This window comes from Jatropha curcas, chromosome 8, assembly GCF_041381405.1.
Source record: "Jatropha curcas cultivar XTBG-Jc1 chromosome 8, XTBG_Jcur_1.0, whole genome shotgun sequence".
NCBI classification, from domain to species: Eukaryota; Viridiplantae; Streptophyta; class Magnoliopsida; order Malpighiales; family Euphorbiaceae; genus Jatropha; species Jatropha curcas.
Genome location: NC_143158.1, coordinates 3789681 through 3817586, shown reverse-complemented (window position 1 = coordinate 3817586; position 27906 = coordinate 3789681). Strand labels below are relative to the sequence as shown.

At 35.8% G+C, this 27906-nt stretch overlaps 6 protein-coding genes, 1 long non-coding RNA gene and 1 pseudogene across 7 annotated transcripts; 4 read left to right on the top strand and 4 right to left on the bottom strand.

Annotated features, from left to right (window-relative positions):
- The first annotated feature begins 4026 nt into the window (after positions 1-4026).
- On the top strand, positions 4027-5942 carry LOC105638101 (uncharacterized). The gene has a single exon (XM_012221833.4). It carries the CDS (start codon positions 4695-4697, stop codon positions 5736-5738), a length of 1044 nt encoding a protein of 347 aa, XP_012077223.1. The 5' UTR covers positions 4027-4694; the 3' UTR covers positions 5739-5942.
- Positions 5943-7163: 1221 nt separating this feature from the next.
- LOC110009942 (uncharacterized) lies at positions 7164-7976 on the top strand. The gene is made up of 2 exons (XR_002284857.3): positions 7164-7607; positions 7688-7976. It is a non-coding gene; the product is annotated as an uncharacterized LOC110009942 (long non-coding RNA).
- Positions 7977-8064: 88 nt separating this feature from the next.
- Positions 8065-12433, bottom strand: AL4 (alfin-like 4). The gene is made up of 5 exons (XM_012221831.4): positions 12055-12433; positions 11911-11943; positions 9874-10102; positions 8936-9068; positions 8065-8585 (listed from the first exon to the last, which is right to left on the bottom strand). The coding sequence occupies exons 1-5, from the start codon at positions 12149-12151 to the stop codon at positions 8316-8318; spliced, it is 762 nt and encodes a 253-aa protein (XP_012077221.1). The 5' UTR covers positions 12152-12433; the 3' UTR covers positions 8065-8315.
- A 971-nt stretch (positions 12434-13404) lies between these two features.
- LOC149494020 (uncharacterized) lies at positions 13405-15716 on the bottom strand. Its single transcript, XM_089724631.1, has one exon. It carries the CDS (start codon positions 15563-15565, stop codon positions 13901-13903), a length of 1665 nt encoding a protein of 554 aa, XP_089580757.1. The 5' UTR covers positions 15566-15716; the 3' UTR covers positions 13405-13900.
- Positions 15717-15929: 213 nt separating this feature from the next.
- Positions 15930-17203, bottom strand: LOC149494019 (uncharacterized; annotated as a pseudogene).
- Positions 17204-17704: 501 nt separating this feature from the next.
- On the bottom strand, positions 17705-19586 carry LOC149494018 (RWP-RK domain protein). Its single transcript, XM_089725354.1, has 6 exons — positions 19081-19586; positions 18863-18980; positions 18572-18759; positions 18415-18491; positions 18144-18293; positions 17705-18019 (listed from the first exon to the last, which is right to left on the bottom strand). Exons 1-6 carry the CDS (start codon positions 19478-19480, stop codon positions 17879-17881), a joined length of 1074 nt encoding a protein of 357 aa, XP_089581480.1. The 5' UTR covers positions 19481-19586; the 3' UTR covers positions 17705-17878.
- A 308-nt stretch (positions 19587-19894) lies between these two features.
- LOC149494017 (Nitrilase/cyanide hydratase and apolipoprotein N-acyltransferase family protein) lies at positions 19895-23508 on the top strand. Its single transcript, XM_089725353.1, has 10 exons — positions 19895-20221; positions 20327-20443; positions 20538-20762; positions 20866-20959; positions 21048-21122; positions 21725-21803; positions 22433-22448; positions 22849-22929; positions 23029-23111; positions 23198-23508. The coding sequence occupies exons 1-10, from the start codon at positions 19952-19954 to the stop codon at positions 23277-23279; spliced, it is 1122 nt and encodes a 373-aa protein (XP_089581479.1). The 5' UTR covers positions 19895-19951; the 3' UTR covers positions 23280-23508.
- An 878-nt stretch (positions 23509-24386) lies between these two features.
- On the top strand, positions 24387-25505 carry LOC149494016 (uncharacterized). Its single transcript, XM_089724938.1, has one exon. The coding sequence runs from the start codon at positions 24387-24389 to the stop codon at positions 25503-25505; it is 1119 nt and encodes a 372-aa protein (XP_089581064.1).
- The last annotated feature ends 2401 nt before the right edge of the window (positions 25506-27906 follow it).

Here is a 27906-nt window from a genome sequence, read left to right as displayed (position 1 = left end):
CGAGTCATGGACCAAGCGGCTTGGTGAAGATATCAGCAATTTGGCCATGAGTAGAAATAAATTTTACTGGCTTTTACCTTGTGCAATTAATTCGAAAATAGCATAAAACACAATGTATAGCAACATATACAGTTATGGAGATCCAAAATCATAAATCAATTAATTATCATCAGCATTTTAGGTTTTGCATTCATATATATTTCTTGAATTAAAGAGGGAAAAACTCAGAAGGTTTTTGAAGCCATAAGAATTGACATCTAAGGACGAAAATATGAAACTTAATTACCTTTTCCAAGCAATTCTTTGTTTGAGTGTTTTAATTTTATTTCAAAAATAATGCCTGTGAAAAATGAACAAAGCATATCAAGAAATTTAATGGCTCTAGAATTAAAATTTTCAAGTAATTATTCTATCAGTTAACTAGCTAAAATACAATAAAGCACATAAACTGCAAACAAATTCAATGAAAATATAATATATCTCCATATACATTATACACAAAAAAGAAAAAAGAAAAAAAAATTCAGCTAGAAAATAATATGAACAAGAACTGCATATACATATATATATATATATATATACACACACACACACATCCTAGCATAGCATAGGCAACCCCAAAGATTTTTAGAAAATTTCTTTAAATCACAACAACCCAGATAACTCATAGTCATATATGCTGACCTCATCCTGGTAAATCTGAGAAAAACATCCGTATAAATTAGGGCGTCGATCGATATCCATATCCAGTTGATTCATCCATAAATAATCATCAACGGAAGTAGCAGTAAGATCCAAGTATTTGAACTGATCATCATAAGATTGATTTATCTCTTCAGGGAAGGAGACTAGTTGTTGGTTTCCAAATCCAAACTCATCAAATGAATAATCAAAGCTACTACTTATGTCTGTCTCTGCAGGATCTTCGTGAATACTGTTGCTGCTGTCGCTTCTTGTAACTGTAATTTTGTCTACTGTTTGTGATGTGCCATTTCCTGTTAGTTGTTGAACAAGTTTCTTGAAGCTTGAACTGTCTGTGATATATACTTTAGGTCGCAAAACCTTTATCCAGCTACTGATCATTTCTTGTTTCTTTTCTTTCTTAGATATTTTTGAAGATGCTTCTTCACTTTGTTTCTTCCCCATAACTGTTCAATGTTTTTAAGCTTTAGACAATTCTTGGACCTTGGTTTCTTCGCTTCAATGTTTCTTGATCGATGTGTTTGAGAAGGATATTACTTATAGCTAGGGTTATAATTGTTGCATTTTATTATTATTATTATTATTATTTTAATATATACGTAGAATGTGATTTAATTTATAAATTTTTGAAACAAAACAAATCACAATTCTTTAAAGTAAAGAACATGAAAATGATGGGATCTTTCAACACAATTCTCTCATTTTCAAAATATTAAAGGTTTAAATATTTGACGACTTCAATTGGTAAATCAGTTTGTTTATTATTATTTTTCATGTTTTATTGCATTAAATTTTATTGAATTTTCTTTAAAATTGAAATATAAATTCTTTAGCTCGTAGAAAGAACTCTGATATCACCACAATCATTCTTTTTTCTTTTTGAAAAAATGAGTTCCCATCAGGGAAAATGCTGAAGTTTGTATTTTGTGGAGGATGATGATAAGGGAAGCTTGAGGTATTATACAAATAACGAAATTAATTAGATTAAAAATGCGACATAATATGCCGTGGATAAGAGATAGATTAACATTGAGGGCACGTAGCTTACCATATAATTAGATGTCACTTGCTCTTGCTTTTATATTATTATTTCTATATACAAATTTTCTAACCTCTTTCTGTCTGCTTTATGCTATATATTTATACACATCAAATTCTCGACCCCTTAGCCAAAAAATTTTAAAAGATTTGACATTTGAATTTCTGAATTTATAACTTAAAATAGCGTATTATTTTAATTTTTCCCTTCTTAATTTTTAAAATTTTTTATTGCCCCTTAGTATTCGATCCCGACTCTGGTTAGTGAATCTATACATCAAATACAAACACAAATAAATTTAGATGAGACTTGCCATACACTAACAAAATTTAAAAAATATTATTATTATTTTATCATTTTTTTAATAATTTATATAAAAAAATATTTTTGGTTGATTTAGTACGGTGGGTAGATGATTGGAGATAAGTTTTTTCTGAAAAACTGCTTATGAGTGAAAAAAAAAATAAATAGGAAATATAAATGGTTTCAATGGGCCATGTCCGGTGAACTAATTTGGGCTGTAAGTCTGTAGTTGTTTTAAAATACTACATAAAGCTAATGGGCCGGCCTAAAACGGCAACATTAAAGTATTAGACTGCAATGAGAATATTTCAATCTACTTTGTACAAATATCTAAGTGAAAAGGATTTGGAAACGGTTTAAAATTTTAAATGGGCCTTGGCCCAACACATTAGATTTTTTTATTTTCAGAAGATAAAATTTTTAAATATTTAAGAAAAGTAGGGTTGAAAATCTGCTACTATCAAATTTCAGATTTGAGATCTCAAAATTACAAAAGTCCTCACCTTTGATGAGTAAAGAAAAATGTTGCCCTCCTATTTGTGTAGCTCAAAATGTTTTTTAGGCCAATGAATAAAAAAAATTATAATTTTTTTTTTAAATCGTATCAAAATTCATTGGCTAACGATTATAGCTTTTTTTTATTTTTTTTTATTTTTAAATGCTATATAAATATTTACCGGTTAACCGTTATTTCTATAGAATCTTATGAATAATTAAATCAAACAAAATCTAAGATAGGACGATATATCTGAGATGATGGGACGATAGATGATTCAATATATTGAGAAGGAAAGCATTTTATTGTATTTAATGTGATCCATTGTATGTTGAGGCAAAAGTGGTGCATGAAAAGTTGTTTGGTTAGAGAGTATGGATAATACTATCATTTACAAAGGAATTAGTTACTCTCTGTTTGGCAATAATTAATGCAAACATCCAAACACATCTTATTCTTATCTTATTTATCAATGTGGCCAAAGTTACGAAACTTCTTTTCAATACGGATTTATGTATTTTTCATTACTGTTAAAATGGATTGTATTGGTTCTATACTGCAAACTTTTCAAAATCAGACTTTCATTTTGTTTACATTAATAAGTATTGATAAGGTGGAAGTTAAATTAAGAAAATAATTTCATTAAATTAATTAATTAAGATAATGAAAAAAGATGAGTAAATTATCGGCAAAACATATTTTTTAATTGTTATTTTCTCTCAATTCACAATTTAAAAATTAAAATAATTGGTTATTAAATTATAAAAAATCAGACATTTAATCATTGAATTATTATCACAATGTTACTATTTATATAATCATAACAAGAATCTAATTTTAAAATCTTGAAATTCATTATCAAAAGAATCTTAATTATGTATATTAAATTAAAACATTTATTTTTCTAAAAGAATGTAAGATAATATTTAAAATATAAAAAAAAGTAAATCAAACAAGATAATGAAAGTAAATAACTAAACAGCGTTAACTAACAGCACCGGACCAACAACTTCAAGAAAGAGAATTAAACAAAGAAGAGGTTCAAAAATAGAGCAAATGGATAATGAAATTGATGTTACTACTTAATAATAATAGTTATTACCAGTACAACTGGTACGCCATTCTAATATAGCCGAAACAAAACAACGGAGCCGCCGGCTGGCCCAAACCGAACCAACTACCGGCGCCACTGGCACAAGCGTTTTTTGTTTTTTGTTTTTTTTTTTTTCACCGTTTTTCTTGATTTTCTGATAACTCAAAATGTTACCATGTTCGATCGGATCACCCACAGAGTTTCATCAATCCAAATCAGAGGGCACATATATTATATAAATATAAATATAATATAATACATATAAGCTGCTAAATGATTTTTAAACCGCCAACCGGCTGTTGTCTTAAAAGCTTTTCTCGGTATGATAACGGACACGTGTCCGCTTTCCTCGATCCGCCAAACCCTCGCTAAAGTCCATGGCTTTCTTCCTTTTCACTCCCTTTCTCCATTAACAAATTATAGCTCATTTCGCTGTCTGCAATATCCACTTTTTCTCCCCACTTGTTTCTCTTCCTTCTCTTTCTTTTTATTAGAGTTCTTTGATCTGCTTTCTTTCACCATATATCCATTTGGGTTTTAATTTCTTTTAGTTTCAGAGATGGAAGCGGTGAAGATGTGGTGATATGGTCTTGAATTTCTCCGGTAAGGGTTCAATATATTATTACTATTGAATTGGGTTTTCAATAGCAAGTAATGTTTGACCCTTTTATGGTGATCCATGTTCGTTCTTTAATTTGGTTGAGCAGAAGGAAAAAAGAAAAATACCCAACTAAAGCCTCTCGCTAATCCATCTCTTATTCACCAAAAGCCTGCCATGCACAAATCTCTTTGATTCCTAATATTCATTTTTCAGTTCCTCGAGACTTGATTTTTTTTCCTCTTTTTATTTTGTATTTAGTTGTGTAGAGAGTTAATAGTAGTAGACTAGTAGTTGAGACTTGAGATTGAGATTTTCTTGGGTTTGAGTTTAGTTAGTTAAGTGATATTTTTTCAAGATAATTACTATTAGAGCTAAGAAGCAAATTGGAATTGTTATATTTCGTGACTGATAGGAAATAAAGTAAACTAGTTGGAATTATAGATAGATAAAAGTGGCAAAAATGAGTCTTGGTACGGCCGAGAATGATTCGGCATCAGAAATTCATTTACCAGCAGAGATAGATTGGCACATGTTGGACAAATCCAAGTTTTTCTTTCTTGGAGCTGCTTTATTTTCTGGTGTATCAGCTGCACTCTACCCTGTTGTTGTTTTAAAGACTAGGCAACAAGTTTCTGCAACCCAAATTTCATCTCTAAAATTGTCATTTTCAATTATGCGTCACGAAGGTGTTAGAGGTTTTTATAGGGGTTTCGGTACTTCTTTGATGGGAACAATACCTGCAAGAGCTCTTTACATGACGGCACTCGAGGTCACTAAAAGTAGTGTTGGTACTGCAACTGTTAGAGTAGGATTTTCTGATACTACAGCTACTGCTATTGCAAATGCTGCTGCTGGTTTAAGTTCTGCTATGGCTGCACAACTAGTTTGGACCCCAATTGATGTTGTTAGCCAAAGACTTATGGTTCAGGGTTGCAGCAATAGCAGTAGTGGGTTAGGTCCTTGTAGATATAAGAATGGTATTGATGCGTTTCGAAAGATTTTGCGCACAGATGGTCCAAGAGGACTTTATAGAGGATTTGGGATATCAATATTGACTTATGCACCGTCTAATGCGGTTTGGTGGGCGTCTTATTCCGTAGCGCATAGGCTTGTTTGGGGTGGTCTTGGTTGTTCTGCATATAAGAAAGATGAGAACTTTGTTAATGCTGGTGGTGGTAGGTGTGCTTATAGGCCTGATTCAAAGGCAATGTTGGCAGTGCAAGGGTTATGTGCAGCTATGGCTAGTGGAATGTCGGTTATGATTACAATGCCACTTGACACGATTAAGACAAGAATGCAGGTTTTGGATGGAGAACAAAATGGAAGAAGACAACCATTAACGGTTATGCAAACAGTTAAGAATCTCGTCAAGGAAGGTGGATTTGCAGCTTGTTATAGAGGATTAGGACCAAGATGGGTGTCAATGTCTATGTCTGCAACGACTATGATCACTACTTATGAATTCTTGAAACGGTTGTCTACTAAGAGCAGAGAAAGCTTTTAGCAGAGAATGGCAAAGAAATGTTTTTTTTTTTTTCTTTACTTGTCTCATAGGCCTAGGCTAAGAACTAAGAAGACTTATCAATGTAAATTTTGTTTTTGGGTTTTTGAATCTTTTTGCTGTTAATTATGGGGAAAAATGGAAAATGGAAATCATTGAAAAATCTATGTAACGTGTATAGTGCTAATAGCAAGACCTTTTACTTCATTTCCCTTCTAACAATTCTAACTTTACCTATGTTTATGCATTGCATACATGTGCTTCACCATGAAGAATATTTCACCTGATTGAAATGGCATTTTTCCTTCTTTTTATTTTTGGGTTCCTTATCTTTTTATGCATTTGAGATCCAAAGTCATGTGAAAAAAGCGATAGAAGTAGATATTATCATGATTTTCTGTTAGGTGAGAATTGCAAATGCTCACCTGATGATGATGGGACCTTATTTTTTTATATCTGTATGTATTGCGTTAGTATTATTATTAGGTGGGGCTTCTCTCTCTGGATATGTAAAGGTCAAATGACCTTTCTCTAGGTCCTTTCCTACTGAATGGAAAATTTTCTTAAATTTAACTAATCAGATTGAGTCTATGACTTTGATGCGCTCGAAGAGACAAGGGAAAAAACCGGTAGTGGTAGTTGATGATTACTCGTTAGCTTCAATTTGAAACTCGAAACCTAGTGCACGACCTTTTTTTCTTTAATCTTTTGTCGCATAATGTCCATTTGATATAGCAGTTGGATTTATATTTGACAAAAGCCAAAAACAATTAATTAAGTCCAATTTGAACTTTCAATTTTAGTAATTTTAAAAACGAATCAAGAACCATAAATCTGAAATTATAAAAAGTTTGTCACGTGAATATATAATATAAAAAGGATGCATATGGTGAACTGGATAATGTTAGTGTTAATCGTTAGTTAAGTAAGAGATTAAGATTCCCAAACTATGTTTTGAAGAAAACAAGGTTCAGCGTAGACAGGATCAAAAGCAGACGTGTGTGAGAGAGAGAAAGGGTATCGGAACCAGGGCAGTAGAGAATAGAAATAAAGAATCAAATTTTGTTTCTTAATGGAGGGAGGGAGAGAGAGCAGACGACAGGAAACAATGGGCTGATCAAAGGAGGAAAACCCATTTGCCACATTACATAACTATGGACCATCCTGCTTTTGCCATTATTATGAATTTCTATGGACCATCAATACAACAGATGAATCAGTGGGCAACTCGCGACAAATACAATGCCTCTCTATCTCTCTCTGTCTTAATATTTATCCTGATGAATCCTGGACAAGGCAACAGTACCAAATCATGTAGTTAAACGTGGCAATATTAACCTTTTCCAGTGAATAATGATGATGAGATTAATGAATGGAATGAAAGAGTAATTGAAAGAGAATTTGAGGACCACTATCTAGGGTTGCAAATCCAAGTGCGTCCGACGTATATGAAGCTCCTTTTGTCAATTTTTTTTTTTCAAAATTAGAAATAGAATTACCATTTTGTGTAATGGCAACAGACAAAAGGGAGTTCCATATTTGGTAAGAGGCACAGCAGAACAACCCATGAACGATGACCATTGCAGAGTTGCACCTTGCGTCCTGGTATGTCTCATATGTAGATGAGATATCTCAATGAATATCCTCTTCCTACATCAGTAATTCGCTAATCAAGGAGTCGGCGCTTCGGGTTGGGCACTGCGGATGATCCTGACCACTCTTCATGTCTGTAGCTTCACTTTCTTCCAACCATCACTACTCTCTTTTTGTATGGTTGTGTTAATCAGCATCAGGTACACTGTGTTTTCCAATCAACCTTGACAGAGATGATGTAATTGGCATATCACCGCCCAGCTGACGCTGCTGATTTAGGTATTCACATCTGTCTATAAGAGGCTCCAACCACCTGAACACAATTAAGAGACACGAGCTTTTTTTTTTTTTTTTTACAGGATGACCCCACTACAAAGCTCGGCCAAAGCAGTGGAATCAATATTTAAACATTATGCATTACAAAGTGCAAAATGAGAATCAAAACTGTGATCAAACAATGATTCTTTACTACCAGGCCATCATCTCAGGTGAGGGAACCACTCCTAGTCCAAAATAAATCTATGGCCTCCTGCACCGCAAAACTTCCATAAAAACCCAATTCCCAAGATTTTTTTTTTTCAAATTGGTTGACAATTTGTGTTCAATATATATATTCAAGCAATTGCAAGTCTGAAGCTTGTTTTACAACTCTGCATTTTCCTTCCTGTCCTCTGTTTTAGCTTTAGAAACCTTTGATATATGGCACATGACTAAAGATAAAATGAAAAGCAGGTGCTTCATGAAGAGCTGGACAGATTGCATATGAACACAAGTTGACAAACATAAAACATGCCTTCCCCGATCTGAGTTCATAAATATCCTAATTTTATCACCAAATGGACAGCACATTTGCGACCCACACATACCATTCAAATAGATTTTTCTAGATCAAGGAACCATGACTAACAACAAACCTGACCTGACCTACTACACAGTTAGCATTTCCATCATGCCATAATACACACACATCTAGCTCCTCCCCAACCATCAAGGCCGTGCTCTCTTGTTGCTGCAAGATGGGCATTTGTACTGCTTAATATGCTCAGCTCTTGCCGGAGTGATCTTAACACACTTCCCATGGAACCACTTCTCACATATGTCACAGCAAATCCAGAACTCATCAGATGCATAATTTTCTCCACAAGCACCACATAATGTCTCCCCATGCTCCTCATCTTCCTCATCCTCTAAGCCATCATCATCTTCATCCTTAGATTGCATTACCTTTGAATACTTTCCCTGGGATTCAGATCCTCGCTGCGCACACCAATCAAGAAAAGTTTGAATGTTCAAATTATATTCCCAAAGAATAATACTAATAGAAGTTACGTTCAGCTCTGGCATTAGCATCTTAAGAATGCTAATAATGACAGAACAACTCCAGTCATATTTAATTTTCAAGAGCTAACAGATGAAATTAAACCCTCAGATCTTTAAGGTGGTTTTCAATTGAAACAGATAAAAGGGCCTAAATATATTCAGGATAAAACAATGGCATTGAACTAGCTTGTTCAACAAAGCCATCCCAAGACAAAACCCATCACTCAACCATCATACCCAATTTGTGCCATTTGAGCTAATAATAAAGAGGTTGCAATTCCAAATACCTTAGAGTTTGATTTAGTTTTAGTGCTGCTATGATTTGAAACTGAGGATTTCTCTTTTACTTGTTTCTTCGCTGTTCCTGTAACAACCTCAAATATCGTTGGAAGATCATTTATCATGTTGAAGAGACGCTTCCTGCATTGCAAATACCAATATTATATTACTAAATAAAAAAAGAAAAGAGGAAACCTTAAATCAGAGGAAATATTCACAAAAAGAAGCCATGAAGCATCAAAAACAAAAAACAGAATGCACAATAGTTAGAGAACTTCAAAGAAGACGTATAGAACCCTTTCATTGTCTTCCAACCTCCACAAAGCAAGTACAGAAAGGCATTAACTGGAACAAAACACAAATAAAGAATGCAATCCATGCCTTCTCACACCCCACCCCCACCCCCAAATGAATCCCACCATTTTTTTTTTTTTTTTTTGGCATAGCAAAAAAATATTGAAATTGGTGAAACGCAAAAGTTAACAAAAGCCTTAAACCAGTATAATTATTTCATAAAATTCTCATCAGTGAGTGCGACTAAAGAAAACACCTTGCGAACTCTCAATTCAGTTCTGGGTCTCAATTTTGGTTGCTGCTCAAGGTAGGCCACTTGAAAGTTCCATTCTTATAAACCATTTCTATAACCGGTACAGTTTTCTGCTCCATTTTTTGTTTAACATTTATTCAAATACTATAAAAGAGAGACAGAGAGTTCATAGCAACAAGTTGTTAACGACAACTTATCAAAATAGTGTCATCAGATATTGAAGAGATTTAATAGGTCAACAACATATAATAGTAACATGTCATTAATCAAAATAGTGAAATTAGATTTGTTTTTTTGTCTTGATGGTTAAGTGGGCAAAGATATGACACTATGACACAACCGACCCGCAGATTTCTCACAACATCATACTACAAGTTACGCAGGGGAAAAAGAAAATACCTATCAGCTTTGTCAAATCCAAACCTAGCCCCAAAATAAAAGGCAACAGCAAGTAACCATGCATCACTGTGAACAGCAACCAGAGACAACCAGTCCTTTTCTTGCATTCCATCTCTGGCAAAGTTAATACCCAAAGCAGGCTCTGGAAGCTCTGGAGGAACCTCTTCAGCAGGCAAATTGACCTCCCACTGCTCACTGGGAAATCCATACAGACAAAGATTTTCCTTCTCTGCAATAAAAAATTTACATAAATATCATGAACCAGCATTCCATACTGGTTTTCAGACAAGTCTAAAGCCAACATTTATAAGTAAAGAATTAACAAGTGTAGAAAGCAATGCAGTAGGGAAGCAAAAAGGCAGAATAAAGAAAGTAGCTGCCTAAAGTAACATTTATAAGTAATCAAAAATTAATTTGGTGATACTGATGATATACAAAGTAAATATCCCAGTTTACTTTCTAACCAAAGTCTGTGCACCTTACCCTTCAAAACAATTATTATTCAGCTGAAATGATAATTTAGAGCAGATTCAGCCAATTTATTGCCCATTTTCCTAACAAAAATCCTCCTATGTGTCTCTCCCATATAGTAAGGATGCCATATGTCTAATTCATGTTAACATATGTCTTGACAGATAATTTAGGTACAACAAGGAAGACCAACCAGAGACTTCATGTAATAACCATTCTGACATGTAAAAAGTTATAATATATATATATATATGGAAGAGGAAAAAAAAATAAAACCATAGCAACATTTCCAGGCTTGGGTTTATGCCAATCATTTACCACAAACTACTAGCAATTTTGATTTGTTATTTGCACAATTTCATTCGTCAGAGTTGATTTTACGCTGTGTTAGCAGCTCAACATTTTTTCTTAGTATCTCTTTCAAGCCAGCTGATAAATTTTCCAAACCAAGTACTCTTCTTTGGATTGCATGCAAGGCAGTTCAATTTGCATCCAACAGAGTTGAGGTTTACTGATGTGGAATATACAGTAACTGAACTTTTCCCAACTTTAAAAGGCAGGAAGAAAAATAATTGCATGTAGGGCTTGACTAATGTGAAAACAATTCAAGTCGAACAAACAAAAAATTCTTTGAAACAGAAGCACTGGCCACAAAAATTCAGAGTAAAGACAATGAAATTAAATTTCTAGCAATAGCCAAAAGCATCTTTGACAAATAATTAGAGCAGATAACAAAGTCTAAAATTTTAACAAGTCCTTAAATTATTCAAATGCCCTGTGTCACACATGCTTTGATAAAAATACAACAAACCTGATCCCATTCAGAAGTTGTTAATAGAAAATCACAAATAAAGGACAAGTAACCATTATATATTAGCACATTTTCAAGTTTGGTCAACATTTAGTAACAACCTCAACTGATGGATGCTTTATATTTTCCCAAGAAACCCCTGCACAGTATGATATAAAATTCATTAAACATGAAATTATGTATTTTCCTTTCCAGCTTTACAGTACGAAGGAGCACTGGTGGCAGCAATATAAACATGTAACACATCAAACCCTTGTTTAAATAAACAAGCAAGCAGAAAATCACAAGAAACAAAGCTGTACTAGAAAAAATGCCTCAAGCACAGAAATCACTTGCGTAATTACTAATTTTCGAAATTCAAAAGACATAGGAAATAACAAATGAACTATGCATTACTAAAGCTAAATTTGCATATAAACATACTTCGCCTTACTTATAGTTAATTAATGAAGTTTAAAATGTAGAAACAGCAGCAACAGTAACCTAAAAGCAAATATTAGGATCACGTTAATCCTCAGAAATGAAACACTAGGGTTCCACTTCAGTAATGAGAAATTTATTTTTTTAAAAAAAATGAAAAATGATAATTTTTAAAGTAAAAAAACCACGAATGTCGGAATTTGACATATCCCGTACTATTTTATTTTCTTTTCCTGCATTTTCTCAACAACCAACCAAGCAAACCCATAATACAACATAACTTCACACCACAGTAGAAAAAATGACAAAAAAAGAATAGAAGCTAAAATCCTAACCAGGATCGCACTGCTGGTAGAACTCTTCAACATCTGTAACAAAGCAAAAGAAAAAATAACGTTCAAAAATTCAAAAAAACATAACCAAACTCCTCCAAACTGAAAATGAAACTTGAGTATTCTTTTGAAAAAAATTAAGCATACCAGTAGTGAGAGCTTTAATCATGCCAGCTCTACGCCCTTTGAAATCCCTAAAGACCTCCTCGACCGTACGTGGATTATACGAAGCACCACCGTCCATGGCTAGGAAGCACTACTTCACCAGCCAATGAAAGCTCAGAGCCAAAAATATTCTTTGCAGTAGAGAGAAAGCTTATAGTTGCAGAGAAAAAGAGCAGTAGAGATCGAGAACCAGAGAGCAAATGGAGAGAGAGTAAAAGGAGGGAAAGATTGGAAAAATATTTGACCTCTCACAGAAATAGGAAGAGAAAGGAGGTAGTGCGGATTTGAATCGGGAATGAAATGGATCGATTAACCGGATTTTATAAAAGTGCGAAGAGTCCGGGAAACCGGATATGTCATTCGGCCCATCTGGTCTCGCTACCAGCCTACTGCCCATTAGGATATTGCTCACAACAAGTTGCAAACCCTAAAATGCCACGAGGCCTATCTTTTACTCAAATCACAAAACCATCAGTTTAAGGCCACGTAGATCAAATGGGTCCATAGATGGTTTGGTCCTACCCGTTGTGGACCAATTAGTTTTAGTTGTGGATCCGAAATTTTTATCATCCTCATATAAGCACTTGATGTTGTGGCCCACCAGATTCTTACTCGGCTGAGATGGCAACGGTCTAACCGTCTAGGCTCGGTAGTGGGCCCCACTGGTCGAGCGATATCTTCAAACTTCAATTCAATTCAAAGCACATCCGCTAAATTGAAAATTTTAACCGAATTATTTTAGTTTGATGTTTCAATTTGATTATTTATGTTAATTAATTTGATTTGATTTATAATTTTAGGTGATTTAAATTTTTAATTTTTATTTTGATTATAAAAAAATAAATTGTATTTATTCAAAAATCAAATGAATTAATCAAACTAAATCTGTATATAATTTAATTTTGATTCGATTTATAAAATAGTTTGATTCAATTTAAAGGAATAAGTTATCCCTTGTCGAACAGGCTAGTAGGCTTCGAAACTGGCTTTTTAAAACTTTGGAGCAGTCACTGGAGTAGAATAAGTCCATAGAATATGTCTCAACAACATAAATAATTGAATTTTGTAATATTGTATTAATCTCCTACACACGACTTCTTAAATTAGTTTTGATCTCCCAAATGTTCTCTTTTACTTCTAATAAAGAATAACAAAGCCGATGGATTTTAATGATACTATATATATATATATATATATATATTTTTGAAGATAAAGTTACTATTTTTTTTTTTTTTTGAAGATAAAGTTACTATTACTAATTTGAATATTGTTTTGAAGTCAAATTTATTAAAAAAATCAAAGTTATTTCCTAATGTATATGAAAGAGTAGAATGAAACAAAATGTTCTTGTAACTTTAACTAATTTTAGATTAAAGTTTAGGTATATTCGACAAAATTAATGTCATGTTTGTAACTAGAACATCACTGCCCAAAAACTGCTTTTGCAAAAACCAAATCCTGTCAAGTGTTTACAAACCCGTCCGCTGCACTTATCTGCATCGCCAATCCAAATTGCTCGCCTTGTCTTGTCGAACTTTTCAGTGCCAATTCCAATTTCAACTCTCTTTCCTTCTTCTAGCTTGAAAGCAAGGCTACATCCAAGTACTAGAACCCGCTGCCTGCTGGCAGCCTCTGAATAATACCTAATGTTTCAATTGCACAGTCATAGGACATGAAAGAAGGCATAAGGTGCCAAATTTTCTCTTCAAGAATCGCAAAATATAATCTTTTACCAATTACTTCTCTATTCAGCTGATGGCAATATCAAATTGGATATCCATTGTGGCATATTAGAAGTCCAGTGCTTTGTTAACTTCCTCTCCACCTTTTAAATGTGTAATTGCTCATCTAGGATCCTCAGGTAACTTCCCACATTAACTACAGAGCATTTCTCACACATCTCCTTGAATATTCTCTCAGCCTCAATAGCTTTACCCTTTTCACATAACAGCTTGATGAAAACTAAAAAGCTCTCTAAACTAATGACATAATTCTGATCAATTGTTTTACGAAAAACTTTTGTCGCCATTTCCTCGTTTCCATCCTCACAATATCCCATAACTATGGAACTATACATTGTTGTATCGATGGCAAGACCATTATTTACCATGTCATTGATAAGTTCTTGAACATCTTTCATTCTACCTCTAACCCTACAAAGGCCACAAATCACTGTGTTGTATGATATGAAATTTGGTTTACCACCCATTTCCCTTATCTGCTTAAGAAGAAAAATTGCCATATCAGACTCCTTGTGCTCCATAAGAGTCCTAAGCACCACATTGAAACTCGAAACACTTGGTTTAATGCCTTTACCGTGCATTTCCTTCAAAAGGACAATTGCATTATTTGGTTCTCTGATTTTGCAATACTCATTAATAACAATTCCATATGCTTTTGAATCAGCTTGCATTCCCTCCCCAATAGTCTCCCTAAAATACTTAACAGCTTCATCTGATTTTCCCACATAGCAAAGTCCCTTTAATATACTCATATGAGTTGCGAGATTTTCTTTAACTCCATTTAATCTCATTTCTGTCATCAACTTCTTGGCCTCATCAACATGTCCTCTCAAACACAAACCATAAATTATGGCATTGTAAGTCAACAGGTTAGGCCTGCAACACCGAAGCTTCATCTCATCCATTTTCTTCATTGCCTCATCAAATTCACCTTTCTTACAATACCCATCTATCATAGTAGTGTAGGTAACAGTATCAGGAAAACAATCCTTACTACGCATCAATCGATAAAATATAGTAATTGCTTTGTCCATATCCCCCATTTTACAATACCCACTAATCATAATATTATAACAAACCAAATTTGGTTTACATTGCATTTCATCGAACACCTTTCTTGCATTCTCAACCAAACCAATTTTGCAATAGCCTTTCATCATTATTGCATAAGTCGAAGCATCAGGATGCACTACAACATTATTTACAATCTCGTCAAAAAACGACTGCGCTAAACTAATCCGATTTGCTTTAACCAATACATTCAAAATCGCATTATAAGAAAACAAACAGTTTCCATTTTCAATCGTTTTTACTTTGTGAAGCCAAAAGATTGCACCTTTAACATGTCCATGATTTCCATAAGCAGTAATAAACTTACTAACCGTTAAATCGGAAAGTCTATTGTATTTCTGAAGAAGAGAGGAAGCAACGGAAAAGAGCGAGTGCGAAAGGAGAAGGTCGGTGATGGCTACATAACAATGCTGACTATGGGTATAGGAATTTGGGTTAGGGTTAGGGTTTGATGCCCAATTGAAGAAGAGGAGAGCATGGTAAGGATTAGCTTGTTTGCTGATGACTTCAATGACTAACTGTGAGTCTAGGTAAGGTGAGAATTGGTTCAAAGGGGCGGTACTGATATGTGAAGGGTTAAGACTTTGAGGGTTTAGAGCTTGGAGGCAAGAGGTAATTGCAGTGACTAGTGAGTTGAGGTGAGAGGTTTGAGGATGGCGTGTTACGGCTCTAGTTGCCATCGCCGTAGTTGGAGAAAATAAACAGAAATTTGATCAGAATCTGCCTATGTTAACTCGGTTTCCATTAAACGACAAATCCAATATTACTTAAACCGGCGCCTTGTTCAACTACCGATTGTTGTCGTTCGACGACAACACGAATATGTCGTTAGAGGAAGTCAAACGATTTGACCATTCATTTTGGATTGCTTGTTCAACACCAAAGGAAGGTAGTATATTGGATCATTCATTTAAATGTACGAAAGAAAGACAAGACAAGATAAAAAAATTATATTTCTAATATTCAATTAAATTTTAATACTAATTCGTAAGATGCAGTTTAAGTGGCAAATCACATATAAGTTTATTTTAAGGCAAGTTTATTTTATTTTGCCAAATAACTCATTTGGTACGATTTTTTCAAATATCCCCTCGGAGGCTGCAGGGCTGCAACACCAATTGTTTTGTTCTTGGCAGGAAGAGTTTGGCTAGGTCAGGCTATGAAATAAACTTGAATTGGATCCATTTGCTCAATGGCTGAAGTAAGCGCGTCCTTAATTTCATTTTGATGACAACAGTGTAATAGCCCAACACAGCAGACGCTTGAAGGCATTAGGCTTTTGCCTTGTAATCTAGAGATTACAAGCAAATGACCGCTTTTATTTGCTTCCTCATACAGACTCCGAACCCCAGCACGATCCGCTGCTGAACCTTTTTGTCACCCAATAGACGCAGATAAAACCCTGTTGATCATTAATATTTTAGATTCTATTATTTTAACAATACTTAAAGTTATCAAAAGAAATCAGTAATGTGAAACTAGATACCTCATCGGTTCGTTTAATGTCTATTTCCGATCCGCTCCTCTCCGGGTTCTAATGTCATTTCTATTACAACTTGCGCAATTCCTGGTAGAAACCATAATCTTATTCCCTGCATTATGTGGACACTTGCATTATGGTTGTTTTGCCCTCCCCAAATAGGCTCTTTCCCTGTGCACTGAGCCTTCTCCTTCAGTTCATGTTTTAGTGGTACCGATGTTATGGTCTGTTCCGTTTGAATATTGACAAAGATTAGCGGGACTCCTGAAGACACTGCTGCTGAAAACCAGGCCATACACCGGGCTGTAGTAGCATCTATGCAGTATTCACCTTGCATAGGGAAGAATAGAATCGAACTAATAACACTAGATTGTCGATCCGGTAGGTAGTTATCCATTTTCATCTTCCAGTATATATCGCTCCTTTCTTGCTGAATGTCCTACAGTCCACATTCACGAGTCTCCTACTAGTTATTGGTATTTTGAAAATTACATTTTCATTTTTTATGTTTTTTAAAATACTGGTTATTGGTATTTTGCAAAATCGACTGATAGTATACCTACCTAGCAGCTCTATGCATTGTTCTAAGGTGAAGTCCTCTAAAACTGCAATATGCCTGTCATTGTTAGCTGCTTTAACAGTGAACCTTCTTTGCAATAATGGACTTCTTTCCAAGTTGTGAACTAAGTTCTGAGTTGGCTTTAGCCGGCATGAATAACTCATCGTCATCGTCCTCAGCAAATCCTTCAATGATGTCTTCCGGCAATGGCATGTTCTCATCCCATTCTTGTGGCGCCTCTTGCTTCACTCTTCTATCGCAAACCATGCTAGCACACATTTTAAGTATGACAGAATTTTGATGGCACAGGTGCTTTTCCATGGTGTATTAGACCAGATTTATAATTTTAATTAAGTATGACAGAATTTTGATGGCTACAAACATTTTAGGTTGTCAAATTTATGTTTCTAGGTACAGTCATAGTTCGGAATTTCCTATGCCTTTTCTTCCATGATTTTTTATCTTCTATTACACTAATAATGACACCTACTGCGGTAAAGACACGGAAAGATGACTCATTACTGTTTATTGCAAATGTGCAGAAATAAGCAATTGTCCATAAAAAAAAAATGTTACTCTATCTATCCAATTTTGTTTGCATGGTTTGACAAAATATACAAAATACGTATATTAAAAATTTAGTCAATAAATATTATTTTGCTTTTTTTACCATTAATTCATTATTAACCTATGAATAATAGTTAACTGTAATGATTTTAGCTTTGAGGAAAAATGAGAGTTTTATTTTATTGATCACAGTAAGCTAGATTATATACAAAGTGTTAAGTTTAACTAATTTTCTAATTCCTTTAACTCATACAGTGTTTGCACCTACCGTTAATAATAACAACGGGCCTAGTCAGAAATTTAAAATTTGTACAGAGAAAACAGCTAACGACCAAATTTTGGTATGTAAACAGGTCCGCCTACTCATGATTACATAAAAAAAGAAAATTAATTTGTACCTCCAGCACAAAGGCTGGATATTTCTTCTTGGAGCCTTTGGATCTCTGCTTGAGCACGCGTCCTTTCCTCCGCATTGCTTGAATTTAAATTCGGCATAAGATTTGATATATGCTTCTGCAAGCTTTTGATCTAGAGAGAGAAAGAGAGAGAGAGAGACAGAGAGAGAGAGCGAGAGCGATAAAGAAAACTAACATATAGCATGAAAAACAATGGCAGAGAATCAAAAATGAAAGAAATGAAAAGAAAGGCAAACCTTTCTATGTGGCCAGCGGTTCATACCATCTCTCCTGCATATCTTCTTCACCACAGTAGGACACAAGTTTATTCTTCTTGCAGCCTCTTCAATAGGGAGATGGAAATATGCTTCAAAGTCTTTCAATGTCAACTTCCCTGTCCTTTCCCTCTGCACTACTCCCATATCCAATAAGGATAACCAAATGTAAGAATCGGAAAAGACAACACGTAATGGGTATAAAATTCGAAAGACTTAACGTGAATGAAGATACATAACCAAAATACTCCACCTGTTGTGCAAGACTGCTTTTAGTGACCCTCTCCGTTTCATTTCCCCCTCCCTCCGTTTGATCCACTTGACGAGCTTCTGTAAGAACTAAGAAGATATGATTATGCTACTGTCAAATAAAATAAATATAAAGTCATCATAATAAGGACAACAGTTACCAGAAAATGATGGAGATGGGTCGAAAAAGTCATCATTGTTCAAAGTTTCGTCCCACTCAATTCCTACACACAAGGCTTCATAGAAGACTGAGAGTGGATCTTGCAAAATAACATATCCAGCCTGTTTTTTATCATCACAATACTGTTGCAGGAATTGCTTCACCTTGTCTATGCTTTTCTTGCAAAAACTGAAAAAAGTGAATTAAAGAAGAGTGACTATAGATATGTACATATGTAGGAGACTCTCTGAGACATTTAATCATCACGCTATGACTAATAATTAAGACGCACTCTAGCATATGATACTGAGGTACTGAAGAAACCGCCTGCACAGAATTCCTACTCTGAAAGATGGCATGGCAAATCACACCCAGTCTTCCATGAATTTCAAGTTTTGTAGTGCAAATGCCTGCAAAATGCCACCAAAGTACATATAAATAACTAACGAGCACATGATTCATTCTTTATTCCAAATAAAGCGAAAAATGTCGGATAGATAGAGAAGGCACCATCAGTGTGGACTATTTCTCTAAGAACTTGACAATAAGTGCAACTAAACGGTGTGATTGGTGGTGGCCAAACTGGAAGCGACATTCCACCATCTAAACAACTTGGTCGCTGCGAATTCTCTGCTTCTGTTACGTTTTGACTCTGAGACGGACCCTCTATTTGCGGTTGCACTCCCATGTTGTTTGACTCATTGCTAATATTCCAAATCGTTGGATCTTCAAAATGGTGATCAGGAGCAGTGACATTATTATCACTTGATAGATCGATTGAATTGGGTTCGTTTACAGGGGACAAGTTTACGAGATTCGGATTTGAATCGAGGATAAAACTGAGATAATCGTAGTCAATGGGACCGTCGTGTGGGTCATGATAAGGAACTACAGACCGAGGATCCGCCATGTCTAACAGCAACAGAATTCAGCGACACTGATTTGAGATATCTTGAGAATGGAAGAAAAGGAGTTCTCAAGCACCAGAACCAAACCAGTCTGGTGCTTGAGAAGAAGTAATAATTGTGATAGAGGTGGAGATTTGAGAGAATGGATGAGAAAGCTTTCTATATGAACAAGGGGGCGCGAGAGGCAGTTAATGACCGTTTGGAATTAAGCGGTTTGGTTTTTGAAAGTCTGTGAGTTATAATCCACTGGTACAAGGTCCATGACATGGAGCGTATATCTGCTTCAATTTCGATGTCGGATCATAGTAGTGTGGCCCAGGCCCAAAACGTTTCATTTGGAGAAGTGAAACGACATCATTGTAGTTTTGCCGTTTCTCCCAATCAATCTGGGGTTTGTTGCCGTGACGCAGAAATGTACCAGGAAATGAAAATACCGAACGCACTAATTCAAATCGAACGGAAAAGGAAGTGAAATGAAGTCAGCAATATCAACGCTGTTTAGCTTTAAGAATCTCAATCTCCACCATTCTCCTTTCTCTCCTTCTCACGTTCGTTCCTCCATTGATCACTCGAAATCGATCACTCCTGCTCTCTATCACAGCATCAACAACAACAATTACATCAATTTTAACCGTAGATTCAAATTCCACACCGCAATTCGTCCAATAATGGCTTCCTCTTTCAAACCTGAGCAAGCCAGGGCTCCTCCCGCTCTTCCCTCGCCTGCTCCTCCGGTCACCAAGGTTCGATTTCTACTTCTCTTTGTATTGTTATTTACTTCAGAGTCAATCATGTTTGCTTTTTATTTGCTAATTTTTTTTTTTCTCTCTCTCTTTTCCTGGATTCAGTTTAAGATAGGGCTTTGTCAGTTACTGGTCACAGCTGATAAGGAGAGAAATATTGCACATGCTCGCAAAGCAATTGAGGAGGCAGCGGGAAAAGGTGCCAAGCTTGTTGTCTTGCCGGTGAGCTCTCTTTTTATTTAATATGCTCATTAGTATCGTGTGAGATGAGGAAATTTTGCTATGCTATATAAAAATTGCTTTGGTTGAATGTCAGGAAATATGGAATAGTCCATATTCTAATGATAGTTTCCCAGTTTATGCTGAGGAGATAGATGCCGGTAGTGATGCATCTCCTTCAACAGCTATGCTTTCTGAAGTTGCTAGTCTTTTTAACATCACCATTGTTGGTGGTTCTATACCAGAACGTTCTGGGGATCGGTTGTATAATACATGTTGTGTATTTGATACTGAGGGAAAGTTAATAGCCAAGCACCGTAAGGTATATACATTCTTATGTGTATAAAGAATACTTTAGTATCTGTTTGGATTCTCTAAAGTAGTATGATATTACTGATATATTTGGCATTTGTGTGTAACTACAGATACACCTTTTTGATATTGACATTCCTGGGAAGATTACCTTTATGGAATCAAAAACTTTAACAGCAGGGGAGTCTCCAACCATTGTGGATACAGGTTCATTCTGCCTGAGATTAGAATATTATAATTTCGTAGAATTAGTGATTTTCCTACTGAGAAATTAATCATAAATCTGTTTGTACAGAAGTTGGCCGTATTGGTATAGGCATCTGTTATGACATTCGGTTTCAGGAACTGGCAATGATATATGCAGCAAGAGGTTCTTTTCTTCCTTCCATTGACTGTAGCATAATTGATGTTTTTGGTAATACTTGTAGATTTTGTTAGCCAATGCTAATTTTTTCTCGTCAATTGGCATAATTTTGGTGATTATATCTGCAAATACTCTATATTTCAATCAGAAACATGAGATTTATCTACTAGTAAACTTGAAACTCTACTCAAGCGTACACCAATCAGCTACAACACTCTTGTGCTATATCGTTGGAATAGTTCTTTTATATCTAGATTTTAATAAGAGTGTGGGGTGTTCTTCAATCTCAAATCACGAATAGAAAGATTCTACAGAATATAAAAGCTTGTAGATTGTTTTATTTAGGAAAAATAAAGACTTCACACTTTATAAATAAATGTAAGATGCTGTACAGTAGTCAGCACACAATGCTTTATATTGGCACCATAACCAATGTCTTTTCTTTTTCTCCCCATTCTCTGATATGATTTCTACTTCTTGCAATTTGGAAATTATTGCACCTTCCAGTGATTTAATTGCAGGTTGGTAATGATGGTAATTATGTTGATTATCATATTAATAAATGAACTGAATATTGATGGTAATTATGTAGTACATGTTAATATCAGGTGCTCACTTGATTTGCTACCCTGGGGCATTTAACATGACAACTGGACCTTTGCATTGGGAGTTATTGCAGAGAGCAAGGTGCCTATTAAATTTCTGTTCTTCTCAGTAACAAATAATTCCTTTGATAAATTTCCATGCTGTTAGTCAATGTGTTATATTTCGCTGTCTTAATATTTGCCATAGAAGTCTCGAGAGAGTATAACATACTGCGACATTTAAAAAAAAAAAAAAAAAAAGCTGAATGATTAGAGCTGCTTGAATGACAGATGGGAATTTCTCTGTGCTTTTAGCATTGCTCCCTCTGATGGACTTTGATGAGATATATCTAGTTTTTTTCTCTGGAAACTTTCTTGAGACAACATTTTATTTGCCAATGGCATTTGCATTATCAGTTCTTTTAATCGTACACCCCTTTATCTCAAGGGGAAATGCAAGATGTACTGCTTTTATATTAATGATGTGCCCATTTTTATAGGTAGTTTAGAGTCATCAGGAATTTTTTTTAATATACTTACAGCAGATGTATACTTTAAGTGCTATTTAACATGTTCTTTTCCAACATGAAGTTTGAACTCTTCCTCCATTTATTCCCTCCTTTGATTAACGACCAAAATCTAGAGGAACTCTGTATCACTATTTCTATACAGCAATCAGTATATGATCATTAAATCTTGTTGCTGACTTCTACCTTGTTATTTAATGTGCAGGGCTGTAGATAATCAGGTAAATAGTGACTAGTGACCTTCCTTTTGCTGGGTTTCTGGTAAAGTAGTTACTATCTCTGGGAAATAATTATCTATATATATATACATATATATAAGCCACCCGCTTTCTCCACTGTTAAAATGTTAGATGCCCCTTATCTTATTCTGTTACAACCAATACCTACTATACCCTACCGGGGACTGCAACCACATTTTAGTCATGTTGCATTATTACATTTGCTTCACATTTTTTTCCCTTTTTCCCTTGCGGAGGAGGGAGTATTGGGTTGATCTGTTATTTGTATGAGTAACGGGCTGCATTGGAGGAGTATATATATATATATATATATATATATATATATATATATATCAGATTCTCACAACATTCTGCTTCTTCTTCTTCTATTTTTGAACGGCAGTTATATGTAGCAACTTGTTCTCCTGCTCGAGATGTTGGAGCTGGTTATGTGGCTTGGGGTCACTCTACTCTAGTAGGACCAGTGAGTAATACTTGATTTACCATTTTCTTTATATAAAAAAAAATTGCCTAGATAGAGTTGTTTCAGCTCATATGATTGTCAACAATATTTGAATGACAGTTTGGAGAAATTCTGGCTACCACTGAGCACAAGCAGGATATAATCATAGCAGAGATTGATTATTCAATAATTGAGCTGAGAAGGTGAGCACTTTTCTTTGGTGATAATTTTAGTACTTTCATTCCTTAACTTCATTTTTTGTTCTAATTTTGTGCCAAAAAAAAACCAGGACAAGCCTCCCCTTGACAAAGCAAAGACGAGGTGATCTTTACCAGTTAGTAGACATCCAGAGACTAAACTCTCAGTCATGATAAAGGCTGCTGCAACAAATTGAAGTTCACTGAGAAAGTGATTATTTTGATGGAAGTTACTGTTCCTCAACTATTTAATGTAAAAACTAAATTCAGAGAAGTTATCACTGAATGTCTGAATCCAAAATGGTTGCCAAAAGACTTATTCAAAGAGAGGGAATATTACCATGTAGGTGCTTGGTGCCATTGGCAAATTAGTGGAAATTGATGGTTATTGGTTTTCCAAAAATTTTTCAGGGACATTGGCATTGCGTGATAAATGCATTTACTTTCCAGTTTGTAGTTTTCTAACAGTAGAAATAAGAATAAAATCCTAGTAAATATAGTTTCCTCTGTTAAACATCAGGAGCCAGTTGTAGTGGCTTGTTTGGATTGCTATACATTGAAGTTTCTGTAGGGGATGAATCTGCAGAGGATATGGAATTGGTTCAAGCAGATACGAGGGAGAGTAATATTCAGGGCTCCAGATAATCATTTAAAAGTAGCTAACTGGCATATATTGACATGACTTAGGTTTAGGATGCCTGTAAGGATGTTTGTGTTTCTTTTACGATTTTCAAATGGCAGCTATACGTAGCGACTTGCTCGACCGCTCGACATTCTGGAGCTGGCTGGTTTTTGACTTGTGGACGCTCCACACCGGTGGGACCAGTGAGTCAAATAGTTATTTTAGCCTTTTATTTTTTATCCTCGTCAATAAGTTTTATAAGCAAGTTACTTATTTCATCATGTTTGTCCCTGCTTCTCTCCTTCGTTAAGTAATAAAAACAAATGGGTCTTTTATAGTGACATGCATTTGCAGCTATCTAATGATCAGCTACTACTGTTGAAATTTCCTCTGCCATGTGCGCATTGGATACCTTGAAACACTTTAATTTTTGTCTTCCACTCAATTAAACCTTGTGCCCGCCTTGGTCTTTGTTGTGCATGTGTTGGATGCTTTAAACAATGCAACTTTTGTTTTCCACTCAACTACACCATGTGCACGCCTTGTTTTTGTCGCCATGAATCCATAAACACCTCCCTTTTTCCACTTCTTCCCGTTTTCCATGATACTAACGCAACAATAACCCTCTTTCCTCTTGCCTGAACCTTTTCATTTCAGTTATGGAAGATCATTTTGCCCACCTCTCTATAGACGAGGAAGAGGAGACTGGGCTTTCCCTTCCCAATCTAAATCATACTACTCAAGTTGACCCATATAGTTTCTGTTTGGTTGGTATATTTCTCACTTATAGCAGAATCAATTTTGAGGCTATGAAACACACATTAGCATATCTCTGGCATCCTTTAGGCGGAATGGATATCCAGGAAGTTGGAGCTAAACGTTTTCTCTTCCGTTTCTACAATATGGTAGATATGGACAGGGCTGTCACCGGTGGTCCTTGGTTCTTTAATAAACATCTTCTTGTTTGGCACCAGATCCACAGTGGAGAAAACCCTTTAGAGATCCCTTTATTGTTTGCTGATATCTGGGTCCAAATTAGAGATGTTCCGAATGGAATTGTGGATGAAGGAACAGCTAGAGCATTGGGTGATTTCCTCGGATCTTATTTGGAATATGATTTTAAGACATCTATGGAGGCCATTTTTGAATTCCTTCGAATCAAAGTGACATTGGATATCAGGAAACCTCTCAAGCGTAAAAAGAAATTAATTGCGTTGTCTGGAGAGGTTTCTTATGTTCGGTTCCAATATGAGAAGGTTTTCACGATTTGCTTTCTTTGTGGCCGTCTTGGTCATACAGAGTCATTCTGTGATCTTCGGTTATCTAATCCAAGAGCGGATCTGATCTTGGCCTGGGATGATAGTATCCGTGCTCCGGTGCGGCGTGGAGCGAGACGACAGAGTTCCTGGATCCGATCATTTGGTGTTGCTGACATTTCAGCGAATTGGACAAATAGAAATTCGACACCCCTTTTGGAAGGAGATAACACTGTGGCGAGAAACTTTCATACTTCCTTTTATGGTACATCTTCAAATCTTGACGAGGGACATAACTCTGACAAAATGGAAGAGGATTTTTTTGAAGTGGGCAGCATTGAAGATGTGGCTTTATGTATCAGTGATGAGACGAAAAAAAGACCACGAGTTATTCCTACTATTCCTAGCACCACTGCCGTTTCTCATAAAAATGATTCTGCATCTGGTAACACTTCGACCTTCAATCAGTCGGAGAAACATACATCGGTCGATCCTGTGTGGCAGGATGGCCGGAAGCAATGAAGATCCTTTCGTGGAACTGTCGAGGTCTTGGCAACCCTCAGACAGTACAAGCTCTATGTGACTTTGTTGCAATTTACCGCCCTGTTATTTTGTTCCTTTGTGAAACTTTAGTTGATAAAATGAAACTTGTTCAACTTTGTTCTTTATTGCGTTTTGATTCTTGCTTTTCTGTGGATTGTATTGGGAGAAGTGGTGGTCTTGGTTTGCTTTGGAAGAATGAAGTTGATGTTTCAATTTCTTGTTACTCAAATAATTTTATTGATGCTTTGGTTCTTTGTTCTAGTGTTTCATGGCGCCTAACTGGTTTTTATGGGTTTCCGGAAAGATGTAGAAGGCAGGACTCCTGGGACTTGATTAAACATTTGTCCCGTAGACATAATGGTCCTTGGTTATGTGTTGGGGATTTTAATAATCTTTTGGCTGATTCGGAGAAGATTGGTGGCAACCCTTATCCTAGATACTTGCTGAATGGTTTCAAGGATGCAACAGTGGAGAGTGACTTATGTGATATTCCTACAAAAGGATATAAATTTACTTGGTTCTTAAAAAGATTTGGCCGAATTACCACCCGTGAGAAACTTGACCGTGCTATGGCCAATAATCGCTGGTCCTGTTTATTCCAGGAAGCTTATACGACTACGTTGGTTTCACCAACATCGGACCATGATCCATTGTTAGTTTCGACGGTAGAGAATGAGGTACCTCGTAGGAAGGAGAGGAAGTTCCGTTTTGATAATGCATGGCTTCATGATGAAGATCTAGTTGGAGTAGTTCGAGACAGTTGGTCCTCCTCCATGGGGTCTGATTTAATGCTCCGTAAAAAAGCTTGTATAGAAGCACTGCAAAGTTGGGGTGCGGATAGGAATTCGCGATTTTGGAAGAGAAAGAACAGCTTGAAGCGTGCTATCGATTTTGCTAGAGAAGTTGATCCTTTCGCCGATAACTCAGCTTTAAATAGAGAGTGGGGCAATATTTTGGCGCAAGAGGATGCTAGAAGAAGACAGGTCAGTAAACAATTTTGGTTGCAGCATGGTGATAGAAATAGCAAATATTTCCATGCTAAAATCAAAGCAAGAACACGCAGGAATTCTATTGATAAAATACAAAACGCTGCGGGGCAGTGGGTTGACCAGGAAAGTGAGAAGCAGCAGCTGTTTGTTGACTATTTCACTCATCTCTTTACTCATAATGCCTCAAATTTTCAGCCCATTTTGAGGTTGGTACATAGTACAATAAGAGATGAAGATAATTGCATGTTGACATCTCCCATCTCGCTCGAAGAAGCACAGGAAGCAGTTTTTCAAATGGGTCCTGATAAAGCGCCCGGCCCGGATGGTTTGAACCCTGCCTTCTATCAGAAATTTTGGCCTTTACTTGGTGGGGATTTGGTAATTGCCTGTAACCATTGGCTACAACAAGGTATTTTCCCGAACTCTCTAAACGATACCTTACTTGTTTTGATCCCCAAGAAAGATAGACTAGAATTTGTCACTGATTTTAGACCTATTTCATTGTGTAACGTGCTCTACAAGATTGTGTCTAAAATCTTAGCGAACCGTTTTAAATGTGTGTTACCAAATCTTATCTCTTGCTATCAGTCTGCTTTTATACCTGGGAGGCTTATCACTGATAATATTTTAATCGCCTTTGAAATGATGCATAATCTTAAGAAGCCAAGTAAAGGTAGATGTGGAAATTGTGCGATGAAAATTGATATCAGTAAAGCCTATGACAGAGTTTGTTGGGAGTATGTTTGGGCCATGCTTGAGAAAATGGGGTTCTGTGCTGTGTGGGTAAATTGGATGAAGATGTGTATGACTTCTGTTAAATATTCAATTATTGTTAATGGGAATACTGTCGGATCTATTGTTCCCGGCAGAGGTTTACGGCAAGGGGATCCTATATCACCCTACTTATTTTTGGTATGTGCAGAAGGTTTGTCACTTCTCTTCTCAGAAGCGGAAAGGTGTGGTAAGATTCATGGGGGTAAAGCTGGTCGAGGGTGCCCCAAAATCTCCCATTTATTTTTTGCAGATGACTCACTTTTCTTCTTCAAAGCATCCACTGTTGAAGCCACTAATGTTAAAGGGATCTTAGCTACATATAAGAGCGCTTCTGGTCAATCGATTAATTTTCAGAAGTCGGGCATTATGTTCAGTTCCAATACTAGCATGACTGTGAAAGCTGTTATCAGCCATATTCTGGGCGTGTTTAACCCCTTTGAGGGTGGGTCTTACCTGGGTTTACCTTCTCTGATAGGCAGGAATAAAAGACAAGTTTTGGGTTTCCTAAAAGAAAGAATGTGGAAGCAAATAAATAGCTGGTCTAATCGTTTTCTTTCCAAAGCAGGGCGAGAGATTCTTCTTAAATCGGTGATTCAAGCACTGCCGGCTTATTGTAT

Excerpts from the sequence above, each read along its gene's own strand:
- LOC105638101 (XM_012221833.4), top strand. The coding sequence starts at position 4,695 with ATGAGTCTTGGTACGGCCGAGAATGATTCGGCATCAGAAATTCATTTA.
- AL4 (XM_012221831.4), bottom strand. The coding sequence starts at position 12,151 with ATGGACGGTGGTGCTTCGTATAATCCACGTACGGTCGAGGAGGTCTTT. Across the intron at positions 10,103-11,910 it reads CTACCAGCAGTGCGATCCTG|AGAAGGAAAATCTTTGTCTG; the intron begins GTTAGGATTTTA and ends TTTTTATTGCAG. Across the intron at positions 8,586-8,935 it reads AAACTAAATCAAACTCTAAG|CGAGGATCTGAATCCCAGGG; the intron begins GTATTTGGAATT and ends TGGTGTGCGCAG.
- LOC149494020 (XM_089724631.1), bottom strand. The coding sequence starts at position 15,565 with ATGGCAACTAGAGCCGTAACACGCCATCCTCAAACCTCTCACCTCAAC.
- LOC149494018 (XM_089725354.1), bottom strand. The coding sequence starts at position 19,480 with ATGGCGGATCCTCGGTCTGTAGTTCCTTATCATGACCCACACGACGGT. Across the intron at positions 18,981-19,080 it reads AGAAATAGTCCACACTGATG|GCATTTGCACTACAAAACTT; the intron begins GTGCCTTCTCTA and ends GGCATTTTGCAG. Across the intron at positions 18,294-18,414 it reads AAAGCAGTCTTGCACAACAG|AGGGAAAGGACAGGGAAGTT; the intron begins GTGGAGTATTTT and ends GGAGTAGTGCAG.
- LOC149494017 (XM_089725353.1), top strand. The coding sequence starts at position 19,952 with ATGAAGTCAGCAATATCAACGCTGTTTAGCTTTAAGAATCTCAATCTC. Across the intron at positions 20,444-20,537 it reads CCAAGCTTGTTGTCTTGCCG|GAAATATGGAATAGTCCATA; the intron begins GTGAGCTCTCTT and ends GTTGAATGTCAG. Across the intron at positions 21,123-21,724 it reads AATGATATATGCAGCAAGAG|GTGCTCACTTGATTTGCTAC; the intron begins GTTCTTTTCTTC and ends TGTTAATATCAG.
- LOC149494016 (XM_089724938.1), top strand. The coding sequence starts at position 24,387 with ATGGAAGATCATTTTGCCCACCTCTCTATAGACGAGGAAGAGGAGACT.